The following is a 23735-nucleotide window of genomic DNA, read 5'->3' on the forward strand; positions in this document are numbered from 1 at the left end:
AGGGAAGGAAGAGGGTAGGGAAAGAATGTGAATCATGTAACAATGGGAAAATATTCTTTTAAAAAGTAAATTAAATAATATGGAAAAAAATTTAAAATAAAAAGGCAATTTTTTTATTCTTAAAAAGAAAGTAGGGCAGGTTTTACATTTTTCCACAATATAGCTGGAAGATAATATAATCAAGTTTATTTTGTGTGCAAGTCACTATGTTAGAAGCTGAGGATACAGGGACAAAATAGAAACAAAGTCCTTATCCTCAAGGAACTGCCATTTCTGTTATTGGATATTCTATATACCCCTGGCATAGTAAGTCTACTTTGCAGTGACTCTACTAGGTATATTCCCCAAAACATGGATAAATTAACTTTTAAGAGTAGGCTCACATTTTCAATTCATTTCATATCAATAGGTACCTTTAAAAGCACCTTCTTCTGATCTGTGAGACACTGTGCTAGGAAATGGGTTTATAAAGATGAAAAAATGAAATCTTCTTTACCTCTAAGAAGTTCATAATCCAATTAGGAGCATATGACAGGTTTACAAATATGAATGATGTGAGGTAGAATGGGATAAAATATAAAAAACAGACATAGAGAAAGTTCTGCCATGGGAGGATTTAAGGAGAAAGAGAAAACATTCAGTTTGTAGAACTGAAGATAGTCTTTAGAGAGCAAGTGGTACCTGAGTTGTTCCTTAAAGATAGAGGATTTCAATAGATGATGACATGGTGTTTTGGACTGTAAGATAATTTTAGCATTGACTTGAAAATCTAAATTAAATGGTCACCACAGAAAATCCCAAAATAATAAAATACCCAAATCAGCTAGAAATTATGGTAATTTCAATAAATATAGAGAGAAGGAATTAAGGAGAAGAGAGAGAAAGAGAGAGAGAGAGAGAGAGAGAGAGAGAGAGGAAAGAGTTAATTTGAACTGTTCTGGCCCAAGGGAAAGGGAGTCTGTCTTATCACTCACCACAAGACAGTCTCAAGGAAGCTGTCTGAGGGAGATCCTCCAGGCTGAGTTCTAGTTCTGAACTCACATTTTGCTGCTCATCTAGATCTCCTTTTAAAGATATTTTCTCTTATGTCACCTCCCCTAAATTCCCTTGTCTACCAATCACAGCAGACACTTTTCTCCAGGACTGCCCATTCTTTAGTTCTCACCTTCTCTAGTTAGATTATATCTTTTGAGCTACTTCACACTTCTTTGTTAAGCTCACCTTTTGTGAGTTACTTGACCTTTTTGTGATTAATTTAACCTTTATAGGTACTTAACATCTTTTTGTATTAGATCTAAAAATAGACTTAGCTTAAAGTTCTAGCTTCACTATAAGGTATGAGTTAAGTACCTTCATTGTTCAATCAGGAGATTGCAACTTTATCATCCCCTAAAGTACTGTCTAAATAGAGTGGAGTAGTTTTCTAAATTCACATGATATGAGATGGGCCTGCTTTAATGCACAGAGATAAGAGAGCACCACTAGATGAGATTGGGGAGCAGCTTGGCTGCATATGTTTGATATCTCATCATTCTGTAAGATCTCTTCAGCCCTGGAACTCTATCTCTTTACTACCTGCCACCCCTCTGATAGTAGGGTGGAGAAATGAACTCCAAAGTCTCGATATAAGGAGGGAAATTAACATAGAACATCTCTTCACCTCTAACAAGTCTACAGTATTTTGGGACTTCTATGATTTCTCCACTATGCTATTCCCAAAAAAGTACCTTCCCTGAATCACCCCTTCCATGCTTTTTAACTTCTTTTTGTGCATTGTCTTTTATTTTTATATCTGTATGCTCAGCATTTAGAATAGTGCCTGGCACATAGTAGATATTAAATATCAATGACTTTAAAGAATGAATGAATGAGAGTAACATAAAGTAAGGAATATAGGATATGTTGGAACTAGATTGTAGAAGCAATTAAGTAATGACCTAAGGTAGTGATGGTAAACCTTTTAGAGATTGAGTGCCCAAATTGCAACCCTCATGCTGCATGTGAGCCGCTCCCTTATCCAACACAGGGGAGGGAGGAAGCACTCCCATTTAGCTACTGAGCAAAGGGGTGGGTGATGTGAAAAATGTCCTTAAGCACAGTGAAGAGGAAGAAAAGAGCAGCCCACTGTGGCAGGTATGCCATAGGTTTGCCAACAGAGGACTAACGGGTTTATCCTAGATAACCACTAAAGATTTGAGGCTAAAAGAGTATCATGGGGAGATGTGCCTCAAGGAGATTATCTGGACAGCTATGAAAATGTCTGATTAGAGGGAAGGATACATTGGAGGCAGAAAGACAAGTTAATCTAGGGAAATAGTGAGCTTCTGAAATAGTGTAGTGGAAGTATGAATAGAGACAAGGGTGTCTATGTGTCTACAATATATGTGTATATATGTGTACATATATAAAGTATATATCTATGTATAAATTTCAAATGCACAAATGTACAAATATGTGTAAAAGTCAAATGCACAAGATTTTCCAAGTTAGATATGGGATGAGGTGAGGGAGAGGGAGAAGATAAAAAGCATTTGATATTTTTAATCTAATTCTCATCAACCAAAATGGGAATATGGGAGAGATGACAGGTTTTATTTTTTAAACACTTACTTCCATCTTAGAATCAATACTGGGTATTGGTTTCAAAGCAGAAGAGTGGTAAAGGCTAGGCAATGGGGATCAAATGATTTGCCCAGGGTCACACAGCTAGGGAGTGTCTGAGGCTAGATTTCTCAATCCACTGAGCCACCCAGCTACCTCCCATGTTTTGGATAGAAGATAGATTCAGTTTTGAATCTATTAAATGAATCAGTCATTTCATTTTTTTTTAAATATATTTTATTTGATCATTTCCAAGCATTATTCGTTAAAGACATAGATCATTTTCTTTTCCTCCCCCCCACCCCCCATAGCCGACGCGTAAGTCCACTGGGCATTAGATGTTTTCTTGATTTGAACCCATTGCTTTGTTGATAGTATTTGCATTAGAGTGTTCATTTAAAGTCTATCCTCTGTCATGTCCCCTCAACCTCTGTATTCAGGCAGTTGCTTTTTCTCGGTGTTTCCACTCCCATAGTTTATCCTTTGCTTATGAATGGTGTTTTTTTTCTCCTGGATCCCTGAAAGTTGTTCAGGGACATTACACCGCCCCTAATGGAGAAGTCCATTACGTTCGATTATACCACAGTGTATTAGTCTCTGTGTACAATGTTCTCCTGGTTCTGCTCCTCTCGCTCTGCATCACTTCCTGGAGGTTGTTCCAGTCTCCATGGAACTTCTCCACTTTATTATTCCTTTGAGCACAATAGTATTCCATCACCAACATATACCACAGTTTGTTCAGCCATTCCCCAATTGATGGGCATCCCCTCGTTTTCCAGTTTTGGGCCACCACAAAGAGCGCAGCTATGAATATTTTTGTACAAGTCTTTGTGTCCATTATCTCTTTGGGGTACAGACCCAGCAGTGCTATGGCTGGGTCAAAGGGTAGATATTCTTTTGTCGCCCTTTGGGCATAGTTCCAAATTGCCCTCCAGAATGGTTGGATCAGTTCACAGCTCCACCAGCAATGAATTAATGTCCCTACTTTGCCACATCCCCTCCAGCATTCATTACTTTCCTTTGCTGTTATGTTAGCCAATCTGCTAGGTGTGAGGTGATACCTCAGAGTTGTTTTGATTTGCATCTCTCTGATTATAAGAGATGTAGAACACTTCTTCATGTGCTTGTTAATAGTTTTGATTTCTTTATCTGAGAACTGCCTATCCATTTCCCTTGCCCATTTATCAATTGGAGAATGGCTTGATTTTTTGTACAATTGATTTAGCTCATTATAAATATGAGTAATTAAACCTTTGTCAGAGGTTTCTATGAAGATTTTTTCCCAATTTGTTGTTTTCCTTCTGATTTTAGTTATATTGGTTTTGTTTGTACAAAAGCTTTTTAGTTTGATGTAGTCAAAATTATTTATTTTACATTTTGTGATTCTTTCTATATCTTGCTTGGTTTTAAAGCCTTTCCCCTCCCAAAGGTCTGACATGTATACTATTCTGTGTTTACCCAATTTACTTATGGTTTCCTTCTTTATGTTTAAGTCACTCACCCATTTTGAATTTATCTTGGTGTAGGGTGTGAGGTGTTGATCTATTCCTAGTCTCTCCCACACTGTCTTCCAATTTTCCCAGCAGTTTTTATCGAATAGTGGATTTTTGTCCCAAAAGCTGGGATCTTTGGGTTTATCGTATACTGTCTTGCTGAGGTCGTTTTCCCCCAGTCTATTCCACTGATCTTCCTTTCTGTTTCTTAGCCAGTACCAAATTGTTTTGATGACTGCTGCTTTGTAATATAGTTTGAGGTCTGGGACTGCAAGGCCCCCATCATATGTGTTTTTTTTTCATTATTTCCCTGGATATCCTTGATCTTTTGTTCTTCCAAATGAACTTTGTTATGGTTTTTTCTAAATCAGTGAAGAAGTATTTTGGTAGTTCAATGGGTATGGCACTAAATAGATAAATAAGTTTGGGTAGGATGGTCATTTTTATTATATTGGCTCGTCCTATCCATGAGCAGTTAATGTTTTTCCAACTGTTCAAGTCTAGTTTTAGTTGTGTGGCGAGTGTTTTGTAGTTGTGTTCATATAGTTCCTGTGTGTGTCTTGGGAGATAGATTCCTAGGTATTTTATTTTGTCTAAGGTGATTTTGAATGGGATTTCTCTTTCTAGTTCTTGCTGCTGAGCTGTGTTGGAGATATATAGAAAAGCTGATGATTTATGTGGGTTTATTTTGTATCCTGCAACTTTGCTAAAGTTGTTGATTATTTCAATTAGCTTTTTGGTTGAATCTCTAGGATTCTTTAAGTAGACCATCATGTCATCCGCAAAGAGTGATAACTTGGTCTCCTCCTTGCCTATTCTGATGCCTTCAATTTCTTTATCTTCTCTAATTGCTACTGCTAGTGTTTCTAGTACAATGTCAAATAGTAGAGGTGATAATGGGCATCCTTGTTTCACTCCTGATCTTATTGGGAATGCATCTAGTTTATCCCCATTGCAGATGATATTAGCTGTTGGTTTTAGATATATACTGTTTATTATTTTTAGGAATGACCCTTCTATTCCTATGCTTTCTAGTGTTTTTAATAGGAATGGGTGTTGTATTTTATCAAAGGCTTTTTCTGCATCTATTGAGATAATCATGTGGTTCTTGCTAGTTTGCTTGTTGATGTGGTCAATTATGTGGATGGTTTTCCTAATGTTGAACCAGCCCTGCATCCCTGGTATGAATCCTACTTGATCATGGTGAATGATCCTTCTGATCACTTGCTGGAGTCTTTTTGCTAGTATCCTATTTAAAATTTTTGCATCTATATTCATTAGGGAGATTGGTCTATAGTTTTCTTTCTCTGTTTTTGACCTGCCTGGTTTTGGAATCAGTACCATGTTTGTGTCGTAAAAGGAGTTTGGTAGAATTCCCTCTTTGCTTATTATGTCAAATAGTTTGTATAGTATTGGGGTTAACTGTTCTCTGAATGTTTGATAGAATTCACAGGTGAATCCATCAGGCCCTGGGGATTTTTTCTTAGGAAGTTCTTTGATGGCTTGATGGATTTCAATTTCTGATATGGGATTATTTAAGAATTCTATTTCCTCTTCTGTTAGTCTAGGCAGTTTGTATTTTTGTATATATTCATCCATTTCTCCTAAATTGGTGTATTTATTGCCATATAATTGGGCAAAGTAATTTCTAATGATTGCCTTAATTTCCTCCTCATTGGAGGTGCTGTCCCCCTTTTCATCTTTAATGCTGTGAATTTGCTTTTCTTCCTTCCTTTTTTTAATTAGATTGACCAGTACTTTGTCTATTTTGTTTGTTTTTTCAAAGTACCAGCTTCTTGTCTTATTTATTAAATCAATAGTTCTATCACTTTCGATTTTATTAATTTCTCCCTTAATTTTTAGGATTTCTAATTTGGTTTTCTGCTGGGGGTTTTTAATTTGATCGCTTTCGAGTTTTTTCAATTGCATTTCCAATTGATTGATCTCTGCTCTCCCTTGTTTGTTAATATGAGCTTTCAGGGATATGAATTTGCCTCTGATTACCGCTTTGGCTGCATCCCAAAAGGTTTGAAAGGATGTTTCGCCATTGTCATTTTCCTTGATGAAATTATTAATTGTTTCTATGATTTCTTCTTTAGCTAAACGGTTTTGGAGTATCATATTGTTTAATTTCCAATTGGTTTTAGATTTGGTTTTCCATGTACCATTACTAATCATTATTTTTATTGCCTTGTGATCTGAGAAGGCTGCATTCATTATTTCTGCTTTTTTGCATTTGTGTGCTATGTTTCTGTGACCTAATGTATGGTCAATTTTTGTGAGTGTGCCATGTGGTGCTGAGAAGAAGGTGTATTCCTTTTTATCCCTATTTATTTTTCTCCATATGTCTATTAATTCTAATTTTTCTAAGATTTCATTCACTTCTTTTACCTCTTTCTTATTTATTTTTTGATTTGATTTATCTAAATTTGATAATGGTTGGTTTAAGTCTCCCACTAGTATGGTTTTATTGTCTATTTCTTCCTTCAATTCTCCTAGTTTCTCCATTAGAAATTTGGGTGCTATATTATTTGGTGCATACATGTTGATTAATGATATTTCCTCATTGTCTAGAGTCCCTTTTAACAAAATATAATTACCTTCCCTATCCCTTTTGATCAGGTCTATTTTTGCATTGGCTTTATCAGATATCATGATTACCACTCCTGCCTTCTTTCTATCAGTTGAGGCCCAGAAGGTCTTACTCCATCCTTTAATTCTGACCTTGTGGGTGTCAACCCGCCTCATGTGTGTTTCTTGAAGACAACATATGGTAGGGTTTTGGATTCTAATCCATTCAGCTATTCGTCTACGTTTTATGGGTGAGTTCATCCCATTCACGTTCAAAGTTATGATTGTCATTTGTGGACTCCCTGGCATTTTGATTGCCTTCCCTAATTCTAACCTTTTCTTCTTCGGCTCTACCTTTTAGTCCAGTGATTTACTTTGAATCAGTCCCCCTTGTCCCCTCCCTTGATGTTTCCCTTTTTAGTCCCTCCCTTTTTGTTCCCTCCCCCTCCCCCCTCTCTTTCCCTCCCTTTTTGTTCTCCCTCTCCCCCTCCCCCCCTTGGTTTTCCCTTCTCCTTACCCTTGTTGGGTAAGATAGAATTCAAGATCCCAATGGATCTGGATGTTTTTCCCTCTCAGAGTTGATTTCCCTGAGATTGAGGTTTAAGTACCCCCCCCCTCTTCCTCTCCTTCTTATAGGAGTTTTCTTCCCCTCCCCTTCCCCTGTGAATCTTTGTGTGAGAACCATTATTCTATTTGGTCTTTCTTTACCCCCTATTTATACATTACATTTTCCCCACATATTAGTATACATAGGTTGATATAAATGTAGTCCTTATAGAAGAGAGTTTGAGTAAAAGAAGATAACATTTTTCCCCTTTCCTTAATATTTACCTTTTCAGGTATTCCTTGCTCTTTGATTTTCGGTATCAAACTTTCCACAGAGCTCTGGTCTTTTCTTTGCAAAAAGTTGGAAGTCTTCTATTTTGTTGAATGCCCATACTTTCCCTTGGAAGTATATAGTCAGTTTTGCTGGGTAGCTGATTCTTGGTTGGAGACCCAGCTCTCTTGCCTTTCTGAAGATCATGTTCCATGCCTTACGATCATTCAGCGTAGAACTTGCAAGGTCTTGTGTGACCCTGATTGGCATTCCTTTATATCTGAATTGTCTTTTTCTGGCTTCCTGTAGGATTTTTTCTTTTGTTTGATAGCTTTGGAATTTGGCAATTACATTCCTGGGAGTTGTCTTTTGGGGGTTTAGTGTAGAAGGTGTTCTGTGAGCTCTGTCAGTGGCTGTATTGCCCCCTTGTTCTAGAATCTCTGGGCAATTTTCTTTGATTATATCTTGTATCACCATGTCCAGTTTGGTGTTTATTTCTGGCTTTTCTGGGAGTCCAATTATTCTTAAATTTTCTCTTCTCCCCCTGTTTTCCAGATCTATCACCTTGTCGGTGAGATATTTTATGTTCTCTTCTAATTTCTTGGTGTTTTGGCTTTGCTTTATTAGTTCTTGCTTTAAAGCCTGGTTTTCTTTTACAGTTTGGTCAAACTGGTTTTGTAGATGCGTGAATTTCTTTTGCATCATTTCCCACTTTTCCTCCCAGAGGGCTTCCATCTTTTTGGTCCTTTCTGATTCAAATTCTTCATGGGTTTGTGGAGAGTTTCTATTTCCTTTGGAAGATTTTGGAGAATTTTCTTGTATATCTTCTTCTATCTGCTCTGTATTTTGTATTTTGGCTCCATAGAATGTGTCCAGAGTCGCCCCTTTCTTCTTATTTTTCTTGGTATTTTGGGGCTTCTGTGCTTCTGTGGAGTTTGTCATCTCTGAACGTGGAGGATTGGCTTTTCTTGTCTTTGTCTGGTGATCAGAGGCTTTAGTCCTGGGCAGATGTTGGTTCTATGAGCGTTCCCTGGGTTAAACTGAATATGCCTCACTGGAACTGGAATGGAAGGGTCGGACCACGAGGCCACACTCTCCCCCTGGCTCGATTTCCGGAAGTTGCCTTCAGAATCCCTGGCCGTGAGGCTGTTTCGTCGGCCTGCGGGGGATGGGCTGCCGCTTCCCCAAGCTCCAAGAGCACAGACTTTCACTGAGACTTGGATATCAGGATCCAGCCCGTGAGGCTGTCTTGCCTGCCCTGAGGGTTGCTGTTGTTTTGACCAGCTCTCTGCAGCGGAGGCCCCAGGCAGTAACTTTCACCCGGACCGACCAGCTCTTTGCAGCGGAGGCCCCAGGCAGTAACTTTCACCCGGACCGACCGGCTCTCTGCAGCGGAAGCCCCAGGCAGTAACTTTCACCCGGACTGGGACTTGGGTAGAAGACCCTGAGGGTTGTTGTTCCTCAGACCCTGCTCTCTGAGCCCGGCGCGGCTGCCGCTTCCGGGAGCCTTGGACTCTGCGCTCCTACCCCTGAGGTCCGAGGGATCTCGGGTTCTGGCTTTTAAGGGGAGCTGTACCTTTTGAACCGGGTCCAGGTCCAGGAGGAGGGTTCCCAGGGTCTGTGCTGTTGATCATTTTGAATTTCGGCGCCTTAGGAGCTTCTAGTTTGAGATCGGTCGGGAAGGGTTTTCCGGAGATCTGAACTTCAGCTTTCTCTAAGCCGCCATCTTAACCGGAAGTCCCCCAGTCATTTCATTTTTGAAATGACTATCTGTTCAAGTGTTTACATAGTAATAACAGCTAACATTCTATTGTTTTAAAGATTAAAGAGGTCTTTATAAATATTACCTAATTTCATCCTGATAATACCCCTGTAATGTACATACTATTAATATTTCCATTTTATAGTTAAAGAAAGTGAGGCAAACAGAGGCTAAGTGCTTTACCTATGGTCACATAGATAGTAAATATCTGAAATTTTTAACTCAGGTGTTCATGACCACAGGTCCATTTTCTAACCAACCCTGTGAGGGAAGTGTTATTATTCTCCCCCTTTTACAGATAAAGAAACTAAACCTCTGAGTCATTAGATGACTTGGTCAGAATCACATCGCTAAACATTGTCTGAGAAAAAAAATTACTTGAGTCTTTGTGGCTCTCTGTCCAGTGCTTTAGCCATTATTACACATAGCTGTCTGATGCTAGAAAGAAATACCCATATTCTGAACTTATATTCACTGAAGAATAAAAGAAAGAAGAAGAAAATAGGGAACAAAACAAGGAAAGAAAAGAAAAAAAGAAAACCATTATCCATTTTCTTTCATCTTAGACTTCTGACAAGTTGCAAGCATTAGTAGCATACTTTGGTTACAATGAAGAAAGGTCAATGTAACTATTGTATGCACACATATTTATATGTATATCCTCAAGTATATATATAGTGTGTGTATGTGCATTTGTGTGTTTGTGTATAAATGTATATATGTGTGCATACATACATATAGATACATATGTATGTCTATACATCTATATCTATCTTTTAAATAAAACAGTATTAAAAAGAAAAGCAGAAATATGATCACTGATGAGACAGAGTTGATGATCCAAACCAAAGCATGGAGAAAATGGAATAAGAAGAAATGCCTTAGAATTTTGAAGCTTTATCTTTTCCATTTGGATTTTGTGTTATAAGCTCAATGTAAATAATGTACTACAACTTGGGTAATGAGAATGATCTTTATGAAGTATGTCCCTATTAACTGCTAAGAGGCCAATAGAAAGGAATCTGTTTGCTGGATTGTGTAAATATACAAAAAAATAAAGTGCTTTAGCTTGTTCTAAATGTACCTTTTAAAAAACAGCTTTTTGCCCACTTGCAGAAAGACAAGAGATGGACTCTAGCTTTTTTGGACAAGACCAATAAAGAAATTTGCTTTTCTTGATTATACATCTTTGTAACAGATTTTGTTTTCCTTGCTTTTTCAGTGAGGATGAAGGATAAATGGGAAGGATAGAATGTAGGCTTACAAATAAAATATAATTGAATTTTAAAAAATAAGCATTGATTGCAAAGAGGAAAAATGCTCAGTTTAACACAATAAAAACATTCCTCAAAGGCTATTTTAATTATAAAAACACTTATTAAAGCACCTGCTATATGCAAGGTATGGTGCTAAATTCTGGATATCATGCCTTTTCAATGCCAAAGCAGAATTATACTTACCAACTTTTATTCTTTGGCATTCTTTTTTTTTGCCTCCAAGATTTAGAATTTCATTGCTATATGAAATTATTGGTTTACTTTACCAATGAAGATGTGTATCTCATCTGCATTTATAATCTTTTATTAGCCTGAACAATTGAAAGGTTAAGGACCTTGATTTTGGCCACATAGTTCATAAACAGAACTTACAGAAGCATAGACTGAAAGTTGGAAGGGATCTTAGAAACACTCAGTCCAATTCTCTATACCCCCCAAAAAATTGCAGAGGAGACTCAAAGAGGTCAAGAGACTTGCCCTGGTCTTATAATTAAGAAGTATCTGTGTCTGGATTTGAACTTTGCTTCTGCTAACTTTAAATCCTATTTTTTTCATTAGGTCATTATGACTATCTAAGAGAAAAACAGATTTATGTCTTCCTGACTTTGAAACCAACCTCTAATTATTCAAATTTGTATCATCCACAGGATGGGTAGGGGGTTACATGAATTGATAACTGATGGCAGGAGAGAGATGGCTCAAAAATAAATTTGTATAATAATGAAAGGAGAGAATTAGAAGAATCAGAAGATTCAGTGAAGGAAAAAAAAGTTCTGTATGGCTGTTTAGTTATTATGGGTAGTGTTCTTCTAGAAGAGGATCCTCATGGAATGCATCACAAGTGTTTTAAGGGAAATGTTCAAGTCTGATGAAAATGGCATGTAACATTTCTATTGTAGATTTGGGGATGTGGTCTAACGGTGATTTTCACTTGTCTGATTTGATTGTTGGTCATAATTCTGTCCCTTTTCTATTAGTAATTTATTTTTCTACCCTCTAGACTCAAATAAGTATATATTAGAACTATCATCTTGGAGAAGCTATGTATTTGTGTCTGCCTGATGGCACACATTGACCCAGAGTATAACAGCTGGTAAATAATGAAAGGAGAAGAAAGCAGTATACATTCTTATATAGTGGAAAGTGGTATGGGGCATAGAACATGCTTTCAGCAGAACCATATTCTCAAAGTTCACAGACCTCTCATTACTAATTGCTGAAAATGGAAATAAATACTGACTCACTATCTTTTTTTTTTAAACCTTACCTTCCGTCGTGGAGTCAATACTGTGTATTGGCTCCAAGGCTGAAGAGTGGTAAGGGCTAGGCAATGGGGGTTAAGTGATGTACCCAAGGTCACACAGCTGGGAAGTGTCTGAGGCCAGATTTGAACCCAGGACCTCCTGTCTCTAGGCCTGGCTCTCAATCCACTGAGCAACCCAGCTGCCCCCCCCAACTATATTTTAAAAAGGTTTTATTGCTGCCTTTTTATTTTATCATTGTAATTTCTGAAAATACTATAATTTCTTATTTGAATTCTTCTTTATAAGAATAACAGTTAAGTGAAGACAATAGTTCTAGAATCTGTGTATTGTTATGTATGCAGGATTCTGTCTTAGTAGTCCTCCTATCCTCTCAAAGGAGAGAACTTCTTATGAACCCATAACCCAAACCTTTTTGCATTGAAGGTAAAAGTGAAAGTTAACTTTACAGTGAAGTAAGTTTGCCAGTACCAAAAGCACTAAGCAAATAACCAAGTTTCAACTTTAATCTCACAGGAGGAAAGATCTGTCTCTCAAAGGTTCACCCCTCAAAAATAAAATACTGAATTATCCTAAAGTGCTCAACTTCCCACTGGTAACTATATTTCAGTGATTGTCTGAGCAATGTAGAAACATATCATGATTCTCTCCAAACAGCCCCCAACCCCAAAAAAGAACCCAACAACTCAGTAACTCGAGCATCAGTACTTAAAAGGCAGGGACTAGATTTGACTGCTTACTCTGTTTCCTGCAGACATTCTATTTATTTTAATTGATCCAAGTGGTTGCCTTAGGGAGGATGCTTACCTTTCCTCCCAATAAGAAAAGTGAGAGCTAGTAGAATTCTCTCCCCTGCCAGACCTCTGATCTTAACAGTCCAGGCCTCTTTGTTAGCATGCAGGAAAAGCTCAGCCAAAGAAGAATAATGGCAGATGGGCTTCACTCTGGACAAGCTAGCTTGGTTGAGGTGAGGGATGGTATTGGTTTATAGTTCTTAGAAGAGTTTCTTACCTTCATCAGATCTCCAGCTATGACAGCCTGCACAAGTGCTATAAGAGACAAAAGAGAAAGCTTCTATTAGTTCTAAGAGCTCTTTTTGAAACATTTTCAAGATACAGGGACCTAATTCTCAGGCAATACAATGAATATGTAGGACAGGAAGGAGGCAAATGTGTGAAAGAACAACATAAATAGAGCAAAGTTGTTTCCTCTTAACTTCTAAACCATCCAATTACCTTCCTATGGCACATAATCACCCTAAATTTGACTTCCTTGTACTCTTCATGTACAAAAATCCAGAGCTTGCCATTGCCATGTGTACCAATGATATGTTTGTCTTGTATTTCACTCACTTGGGAATCAAAGTATAAAATAGCTTAGGTAAAAAAAAAATTAATCTCGACTAAGGGAAGAAATCTAGAAACCGAACATAATAGTATAGTATAGTAGCGGCAGCCACAATAATGGTGGTAGTGGTTGAGTGGTAGGAAGTAGTAGTAATAGTTTTTGTAGCATATTATTAATTAATATTTATATAGTTCTTTGGTTGACAAACTGCTTTGCTTCTGTCATCTCATTTGATCCTCATGATAACCCCATGGAGTAGGTTCTAATATTACCCCCATTTTACAGATGAATATACTATGGCTAAGGGATGTTAAATGACTTGATCAGGATAAAATAGCTAGTAATTGTCTGGGGCAGGATTTGAACATAGACTTCTATACTACTAGTCTATTACTCTGTCCACTATACCACTTACTTGATTTATTTTAACTATAGTCTTCAAACCAATAAACATTTTATTGAACCTGTTCTATGTGAAGCCATGTAACTAAGTCTGGGATAGTGAGACTAAAATAAGAGTACTCACTCTCAAAGAGTTTATATTCTAGGGAGTAGGATACAAAATGCACTCATATGAGAACTTCACATAAGGTAACTGCTCTTTGTGGAGAAAGTAGAAGAATGTCACTATCCAAAACAGTCTTAGAACTAAACCTTAAGAGAGAGGCTAAGTGAAAGCGAGGGATGGAGAACAGCCTGTTAGAAGGCATTAGGCTGGGAGATGGAGTGCTAAATTATCAGAGCCATTAGTCTAGATTAACTTTACATAGAGTATAAAATGTAAAATATATGTCTTGAAAGTTATTTAGAAGGAGATTGTGAAAACCTTGACATGCCAACCTGAGCAGTTTTTATTTCATTTTGTAAGTGATACAGAATTTCTGAAGATCTTTGAGAAAGTAAGTGACATAGACAGATATTTGGTTTAGGAATATTATTTTTGCTTCATATTTCACTGAAAATTTTGTGGTCATTTGCTGAAAGCTTCCTATTCTCCTTTCCTCATTTGATATCACTCAAATGCTTTCTTTCACTATCTCTTTCTTCATTTCTGACTCAAATGATCAAGTAGTGCTTCTCTCTCTGCCAAGACAAAACCAACACAAGTGATTCCATTGCATAGTTTTCCATTAGACTTCCCCTTTATTTTCATTCTTTTACTTATCTTCAATATTTTTTCCAGCCTACTGGCTATTTCTCTTCTGTTTACAAATATACACGACTCTCCAATCCTCAAAAATCCCTACTTGATCTGACCATCTCCTATCAGTTACTGTCCTATAACTCTGCTTTTTGAGGCTTAGTTTCAGAAGACTGTCCTGTCTGCAATTGATACCTCCAGTTCCCTTCCTCTCATTCTGTGTTTAACTCTCTATAGTTTGACTTCCAATTTCATCATAATTTCATCATTTAACTTAAATTGCTTTCTCTCTAAAGTTACCAATAGTATTTTATTTTTCAAATCTAATAGCCTTTCACAATCCTTATCCTTCTTGACTTCCTAGCAGCTTTTGACATATTTGATAACTCTCTTATCCTTGATGTTCTTTTCTCTTTAGGTGTCCAGGGCACTACTTTATCCTCATTTTCTCTGATACATCTGACTGCCCCTCAGTCTCCTTTGCTGGAATATGCTCACTAAATATGAGTGTCTCCAAAATTCTTTCTGAGCCTTCTTTTGTTCCTCTGTACATTTTTGCTTGGCGATCTCATCAGCTCTCATGGATAAAATGATCATTTCTATGCTAATAATTCTTAGTTTTACTTATATACACTAACCTCCAAACTTATCTTCTATTGCCTATTGGACATATAAAACTGGGTAATCTATATACATCTCAAACTCAACATGTCTAACAGTTAACTGATCTTCTTGGCCCCGTTCTCAAAGTCCTTATAAAAGTATAGACAATCACCCACTTCTCAGTCACCTATGTAAAAAATAGACTCGAGGGACTACAATCCCCATGAGCCTTTGCTCCACTTCCCCAGAATGCCTTGTAATCTCACCTGGGCCTAGATCGAGAAGGTATTTAAGCTGATTCAAAGGCTTTTGGCATTCTCCCTCTCAGGTCTTTTGGACTTCCGTTTGGAGCAGGCGAGTCTCTTGCGTGATGTGAGGTTATTTTGTCTAGGCCTCTGGCCTAGGCACATGTTTCTTACTTGTATATTCTTTAATCTTTAATAAACCTCTAAAAATATAATACTTCTTGCAGAGAGAAACTAATTTCTACCTGCCTCAGTCTCCCCATATTCCCTAAAATTTAATCTTTACACCTAGGTTTACAATTTAAGTGTCATCTTTGCTTTTTCGATTCCAAGTAACTAGATATGGATCAAATCGAATATATATATATATATATATATATATATGTATATATATATATACATATGTATGTATGTATATATTCCCCTCATCTGACACTGCCATCACTTGGGTGGAGACACTTATCACCTCACACCTCGAATACTATAATAGCCTAATTGTGGGGTTTTGTGCTACAAGTCTTCTATCCATTCCAAGTCATCCTCTACTCAGCTGTTAAAGTCATCTTTCCTTTAACAATCATATCTCTTTTGAAAAGTGTGGCATAAAAAGGTGATAATATAAATTCTAGCTATTATTATTGATACCATTCTTAATCTTATCTGTAGACTTGCTATATCATATTTCCTTTCCACTCCCAGTAAAATATAAGCTCCTTGAGAGTAGGATCTAGTATCTAATATGATGACTTGCACAGAAGAATATTTAATAAATTCTTGTTGAATTGTCTAGAACAACACTCAAAGATCCTCAAAGAGAGGCTATGAGGGAAGTGTTTGTAAACCTTAAATAATTATACACATTCTAATGATGATGTGACTATGAAAAAGAAAAGCAGAAACATTTCTCTGTCGCCAAGATAGTACCTTAAAAAACTTTAATAGAAGTTTGACCTTTAAGTGCCTTTTATTGTTTTCCTTTCCTTTATTTTTTCTTCATTTTTACTTAAGAAAACCATCACAATTGTTGCATATATGTATGACAGAATGTATGTATGAAAAAAATAGACAACTAGGCATTTTCCTATAGATAATAAGCCCATTTGTGTTTTACTTTTATTTTCTTCTTTGCGATGTGGAGGGTGAGCACTAGTCCATCAGTCATAAACATTCTATATTTAGACATTCATTGTCCTTTCAGTGAATCTCTGAGGTAATGTGTTCCTTTGCCTCTTTCTTGTCCCCAGGAGACTCTGAGCCTTGGATGATAATAGATGTCATACAGGGAAGTATAACTCCTTCTCATCATCTCAGATTTATTCCCTACATCAAGCCACATAACAAAAAGCTTATACTTTATTTTCCATAGAAAATGACTCCAACTCATGTTGCTCAATCTGCTTATTACTATATTGGGCTCAGAGATGCCATACAGGTGGTATAGAATTTTCCATAAGAATCTACAAGGATAACTTCCAATTTAGTCCTATAAATATGTTCCAATAAGGATTCTGAAATAGGAGATGATACTCTTGCAGCTCTAGATGCCCTACAATATTATATCTACTCTTCCTACTCTCCATACTAGTTTCTTAAACACAGTATAAGCATCTCTAAATCACCTCTATTTGAATACACTCACTCCCAGCCTCAGTTCTACAAGAGACAAACAGCAAATGTAATCATGAATAATTTCTGAATGCCAAGCTTCAGTATGGGAAGCAAGAAGGGTTATTTTTACATTGAACATTGCCCCAGGGCAACCATTATGCAAACATTAACTGGCACAAAGCTCATTTCTCTTCTTCTGACTAATGCTATTTCCTATGAGAACTGAAGCTTTAGATTTCTTCCCAATAAAGAGAAATCTAAATTGCTCAGTATTCTGCTCCAGACAATTTCTGAAAAAACAGTCTTAAGAACAAAGAAAGAACAGGCTGTTATGATTACAGCATTATGTTTTTAACCATTTCTTGCACTCTTTTTCTAGAGTCTGGCCTGCTACAAAACCTTTCCAGAAGGCAGAAAACACATTTCATAAGAGAAAATTGTTTATAAAGAGAAGATTATTGAGCAATGAAAACAGTGTCTGATTCTCCAGTTGTAATCTGGAAAATGGGCAGTCTAGATACAGAAGGTATGAAAAAGTTTACCAAAAAAAGCAACAAAAAAGAAAAGGGTGATATAGCATCCTTTATAGGTTAAGGATGTGAAGATTAGTAGCATTTCAGAAGTAATTCATTTCCTTTGTGGCCCTTATTTGGAAATCCAGGAGGTGCTACTAGTGAACAATGGATAAACACTTTTCAGTTTCCTGGTTTTTTCTTCAACTATGGGTAATTAAGAGGCCATGGATAAACACGGGGCCATTTGTTTTTCCCTTCCTATTTAAAGAAGTTATTGAAATACAACAAAGGCAAAATAAGAGGATTTTGGAACTCAAAGCCATAATAGGCATTCTTAACCTTTTTTCTTTGGTTTTTGGACCCCATTGACAGTCAAAATAATGTTTTTAAATGCATAGTTTTACAAAGGAAAACAATTATATCAAAATACTATTGTCAATGTGTATATTATATATGTGTATGGGAAACATTATATGTTACAGATAATATATACTACAAGTATATGTGTGTGTGTGTGTGTGTGGAGAGAGAAAGAGAAAGAGATAGGGAGAGAGAGACAGAGAGAGAGACAGAGAGAGAGAGTGAGACTGAGAGAGAGAAAGAGAGACAGAGAGAGACAGAGAGAGACAGAGAGAGAGAGAGAGAGAGAGAGAGAGAGAGAGAGAGAGAGAGAGAGAGAGAGAGAGAGAGAGAGAGAGAGGACTCCAGGTTAAGAACCCAGAGTTAGAAGGCAATTTGATGATCATATAGACTGAGTCTTTCATTTCTTGGTTGAGAAAACTGAAACTCAGGTTGGTTGTGTTTTGTTCAAGGTTACACAACTGGTTAGTGGCAAAGTCAAGATCAATGGCCAGGTTTCTTTATTCCCAGGCTAACATTGTTCCCTCTACATTCAGGTGCCTTCAGATATTAGTCAATACTGATAATTGATACTTTTATAATTTTTAAAAAATGTATGTAATAGTTAGATCTAGGAAATCATTGGCTGAAGTCACACTTCAGGTATATTCTTGTTTATGTGGCCCTGGACAAGTCATTTAACTTCTTAGTGTTCAAGGAAAATATCTAAAATTAAAGTTACAGAGGAGGTGCTGACCTGCATGATGGAGGGAATGTCCTCACTAAGGAGTTCTCTGTATCCATGAAATCACAGGTCTCTCCCTATACTTATTCTTTTTTATTTTATTTAGCCAATTTGGAACATTATTCCTTGGTTACAAGAATCATATTCTATTCTTCCTACCCCTAACCCGCACCCTTCCCATAGCCCACATGCAATTCCACTGGGTATGACATGTGTCCTTGATCAGAACCTATTTCCATGTTGTTGATGTTTGCACTGGGATGTTCATTTAGAGTCTATCCCTAATCATATCCCCCTTGACCCAAGCAGTAGTCAAGCAGCTGTTTTTCTTCTGTATATATCCTTATAATTTAGACACATTTTAAAAGAAACACACACACACACACAGGAAATCTTATCTGTAATCAGTCACTTTTAAATCTGTCCTGTGATCCTTTGTTGTTCCCTATCCCCTCATTCTCCATGTTCAATCAGTTGCAAAGTATGTTCCTCTTATTTCCATCCATAATAGTATTATCCTAGTTCAATTCCTCACTATTTCTTGTCTGTTCTCACCTAACCTATTTTAACAGCCTAATCTTTCTACCTATTCCCATCTCCAATCCATCCTTAGTCACATAGCTGCCAAAAATATTCCTAATGCACAGTTCTATATCATTACTCTGTTCAAAAACTTCTGTGTCTTCTGATAGACCCTGAATACTCCTAAGGTTAGCTTATAAAACTTTCCATATTCTGGCTGTGAGCTATAGTAGCCTCCCAAACTTATTTCATAGTACTCTTCTCTAAGCATTGACATACAACTGGATACCTTTTTTATTTCTCTTATATGTTTTGCTTCTGCTCTTGAGGTCTCTAAAAATAAACTAGGTTGAAAATATACCCTTAGTTCACATAGTAACAACCCAGCTAGATTGGTTTGTCCTACAAAAAAAAAAATGGATAGAAACTGTTTTTGAATCAAAGTAGCAAGAATTTTATTTTCCAAGGACAGGATATGAGATAGTGGTGAAAAGTGGGTCTTAATATTTAAGAAGATTATGAGTGTGTAGGTCATCTGGTCATCAAAAGGCATATTACCAGCCTTATCTTTGAATTGCAGTGAATTAACCACTGTCAACCAATAGTAGCTCAACCCAGAGGGCAGATGGAGTTGGACAAAATCTTTTCAATAAGACCAAAACAAGCAAACCTAAAGAGTTATTATAGAAGAGGTCATCTCAATGAATATATGGCCATATCTATCCTCTAGCAATATGGTTAAATTCAGAGAAGGTGGAGGAGGGACAGAAAAACTCATAGTCTCACTTGAAAAGAGATATTTGGGAAATAAAAACTTGTATTTACAACCCGAGCTATTTTAAAACACTAATTCATTAATCTTCCTAATGTCCATGCAAGGCAGGTAGCAGCTGAATATGGAGAAAGGCTAAGTGATTAGTTTCAGGTCATAGAACAGGACTAAGAAATGTCATGACTCTCATACCAATGAAGCACAGTAAAGCAAAAGTGTTGGATTCAGAGACAGGACATGGATTTAGTCCTGATTCTTCCATTGCTTGACCTTGGATAAGTCAATTAACCCCTCTGGGCCTCATTTTCCTTATCTGTAACATTGGGAGGTTGGGAAAGAAGAAATTCATGGTTATTTCTACATCTGTGATTCTATGATTAGCCCACCTTACCTTTCCAGAATCAGATCTGTTCGCTACCAACTACTTTCTCATTTCATTAGTAAAGGGTTTAGCAAAATATATGTAAGTTTAAACTCTCTGGAAACTAAAATGTATATTGGGCTAAAGTTAGACTATTATTTAGACCGCAATATGTATTAAATATCTCTCAAGGGCAGAGATTTGAAAGCCATGTGTTAAAGTTATAAAATGAAATGTAAACTATAAGAAACAAAAGGCATCAGAAAATATCATACAATAATATGCTAACAAAATCAAGATCACAAAATAAATCAAGTAATATCTTCAAAAACATAAAATATCAAAAGTATAAAAGATCATAAGGGGATCTTATATAACTCAATCTCAGAAAAGGAAATTGAGTTAGCCATAAAGGAACTGACAAATTGAAAAAAAAGAAACCCTCTTGATCTTGATGGATTCATAAGAGAATTTTATCAAACTTTAAGAAAAATTAGCACCCATACTTCACAAATTATTCTCAAAATTGAGAAAGAAAATACTTTAATAATATAATTTTGTGAGTCAAATATAGTTCTATTACCTAAATGAAGGCAAAAACATAGATGGAACAATATATATATATATATATAAATATATATATATATATATAATATTAATGAATGTTGGTTCATTTAAAAAATGCCATCAAATAGACTATAGCTACTTAATCAAGATATCATTCATTATGACTAGGTGGGAGTTAAACCAAAAATTCAAGGATCTTTTATCATTAGGAAAACTAACAGCATAACTAATTATATTGAAACCAAACCATCCAAAACCACATGATTATCTCAATAAAGGTGTGTGTGGGATTAAATACCTTTAACAAAGTACAGCATTCATTTATACTAAAAATCCTTCAAAGTAGGGGCAAAGAGAGATCTTTATTTTACGAAAGATCATCTCTCTAAATTGAAAAGAAAGAATCATATGAAATGGAGTTATACGTTATACAGTAACCTTTTCCAATAAATATGGGAGTGAAGCAAGGATTCTTCTCTCCATCAATTTTCAATATAGTTCAAGAAATTCTGACAATAGTAATAAAATAGGAGAAGGATACTAATTGAAATAGTTTCAGAAATGTTGTATTCTACAAAATGATCTCTCAAAACCCACCAGCATCATAATATAATAATAACAAAAACTAAAGAGCAATTATAGAAAGAAAAATCCCATTCCAAATAACTACAAAATACATACAATATCTGATCATCAATCTACCAAAACACAGAAAAGACTTTTATAGATTCTATTACAAACTGCTTCTTAAAGGAGTAAAGAATAACTTAAGTAACTGGAAGAATATATAGTTTTCACTGTTAGGCTATAAGAAGAGGTAATAAAGTACTCAACACTTTAAAATTATTACATCTTTTCATCCCCATAACAGACCTGGAAGATAGGTACTATTATTCTAAATTTACAAATGAGGAAATCGAGTCAAAGAGAGGAAGACTTGCCAAAAATCACACAGCTGGTGTTTAATATTCTATTTAAACTAAGATCTCCCTGATTCCAGGACCCATCTTCTATCCATTGCATCATCTAGCTGCCCAATGTCAACCTACAAAAGTAAAAAATGATGGACTAAATGCTTAGTGTTGCAGGTGTCATTTGAATCCAAATCTCTTTGAATTCCAAAAATGTAGTTTCTTTGAGAAATGTAAATTAAAACAACATTAAAGTTTTACCCTACACTCTGCAAATTGGTGAAGATGCAAAAAATGGCAATACTCAAAGAAGGAGGGGTTGTAGAATGATATATAAACTAATACATTGTTGGTGAAGTTATAAAGCATTTTGTGTGTTTTAAAAACAAAGTAACTAAAATATCCAGATCCTTTGAACCAATGATTCTATTACTGAGCTTATACCCCGAAGAAGTCATGGAAAAGAAGAAAGTCTCTATATACAAAAACATACTTAGAGCAGAACTTTTTATTTTGATAGCAAAGAATTTGAATCAAAGGAATAATACATTTAAATAGGCCTCACTGTGCAGGGCATTGTGCTAAGTGCTTTACAATCTTTATCTCATTTGTTCCTCAAAATACCCTTGAAGGTAGGTACTATTATTAACTCCATTTTATACATAATGTGGACATAAACAATGTAAGAATTTACCTATGAATATTTGCATATTTGGCATAAGGACTTGTTTCTCTCTCTGTCTCTGTCTCTGTTTCTCTTCCCCCTTCCCTCTCCCCTATCCCCATTTCTTTCTCTCTCTCTCTCTCTCTCTCTCTCTCTCTCTCTCTCTCTCTCTCTCTCTCTCTCTCTCTCTCTCTCTCTCTCTCTCTCTCTCTCCCTCTCCCTCTCCCTCTCCCTCCCCCCCCCCTCTCTCTCTCCCTCCTCAGTTCAGGCAAAAGAGAAGCAGAAATTATTGTAAATAAAAATATTAAAATTTTAAAGAAAATTAGTAACTGCTATGAAAATATGAATATAACTTGAGTAGAGAAGGTTGTGTCTTGCAGTTTATCTCTAAGGAATCCTACTTCAAATTCTTATCATCTACTTTAATGGTTCAATACTTCTAAGATATGTGATTTTATGAGTGTGTTTACTCCTTCCACTAAAATAGATTATAATCCCCTCTGTCTTTTAATGGTCTATCTTTCTAAGTTTCTTTAAGCTAAAATAAATGACTCTATTTGTTGGCCAACATTTTGGAAAGGAGCCTTTCCAAATTTAGCCAAGCTGATCTTAGGGAGACCATCTAGTACTAGGTTTGCAATAGGACCTGGCAGAGTTTGCCCTCTGCTGGTATAGACTTGGAAAATGCAAGGTCCTCCTGCATGGGACATGAGAACACCAACTCCTACTTTAAATTCCTCATACTCTCTCTCTTCTTACCATTTAAATTAAAAAGAAAAAGAAACAAGCAAACTCTGTTGACTTTGTAGAATTTAAAGAATACAACAGGGACCAGGAATCACTTTGAGATGATTTGTACCTAAGTTAGCCTTGGATGCTTGGCAATAATGAAATAAATTACCCAATTGGTCAGCAAGCATTTATTAAGCACTGACCAAGTGTTTACACTATGGTAAACACTAGGTAACAAAGAAAGGTAAGAACTTTCCCAGTCCTCGAAGAGCATATAGTCTAATGAGGGAGATAAGTTACAAATCAAGAAATATATGTGATATTTAATGAAAGAACATGGAAGGCAATTTCAGAGGGAAAGGCACTAAAAACTTGGAGGAATGGGAAAGATCTAAAAATGGTGGGATTTTAGCTGAAATTTGAAAGCAAGCCAGAGAAGCTAAGAGGTGGAGGTGAGGAGATGGAATATTCTTGGCTCAGAGCATAACCAGTGTAAAGGCACTCAGACGGAATATTATATAGCAAGTGAATCAGTGAAGCTGGATAGTAGAGTACCTGAAGAGGAATAAAATGGAAGAAGAATGGAATGTTAAGAAGGAGTCAGGATTGAACAACTTGAAATGCCAAAGAGATGATGTTCAATCTGATCTTGGAGATAGTAGGGAGCTACTGGAATTTAATGAGTAGGAAAGTAATATATATTCAGGCTCACACTTCAGAAAAATCACTTTGGCAACTGAAAGAAGCATGGATTCAAGATGGAAGAAACCTGAGGAAAGAACAAATTAGAAGACTATTGTAGGGACAATTCAGTGTCTCAGAGGAAAGAAAGCTAGGCCTAGAGATTGGTGCTGGCTTTAAATCTGATTTCAGACACTTC

The 23735-nt window shown here is 36.3% G+C and overlaps 1 protein-coding gene across 2 annotated transcripts in view; it reads right to left on the reverse strand.

Annotated features, from left to right (window-relative positions):
• The window catches only part of DGKI (diacylglycerol kinase iota), a 623490-nt gene that overhangs the window by 44629 nt on the left and 555126 nt on the right, over positions 1-23735 (reverse strand). For both annotated transcript variants that reach the window (XM_056799742.1, XM_003342025.4), the window contains one exon: positions 12795-12832. In XM_056799742.1, the coding sequence (XP_056655720.1) occupies positions 12795-12832 (38 nt within the window). The remainder of the gene's footprint in view (positions 1-12794; positions 12833-23735) is intronic.

The sequence above is a fragment of the Monodelphis domestica genome, chromosome 5 (genome assembly GCF_027887165.1).
Source record: "Monodelphis domestica isolate mMonDom1 chromosome 5, mMonDom1.pri, whole genome shotgun sequence".
In the NCBI taxonomy this organism is placed as follows: domain Eukaryota; kingdom Metazoa; phylum Chordata; class Mammalia; order Didelphimorphia; family Didelphidae; genus Monodelphis; species Monodelphis domestica.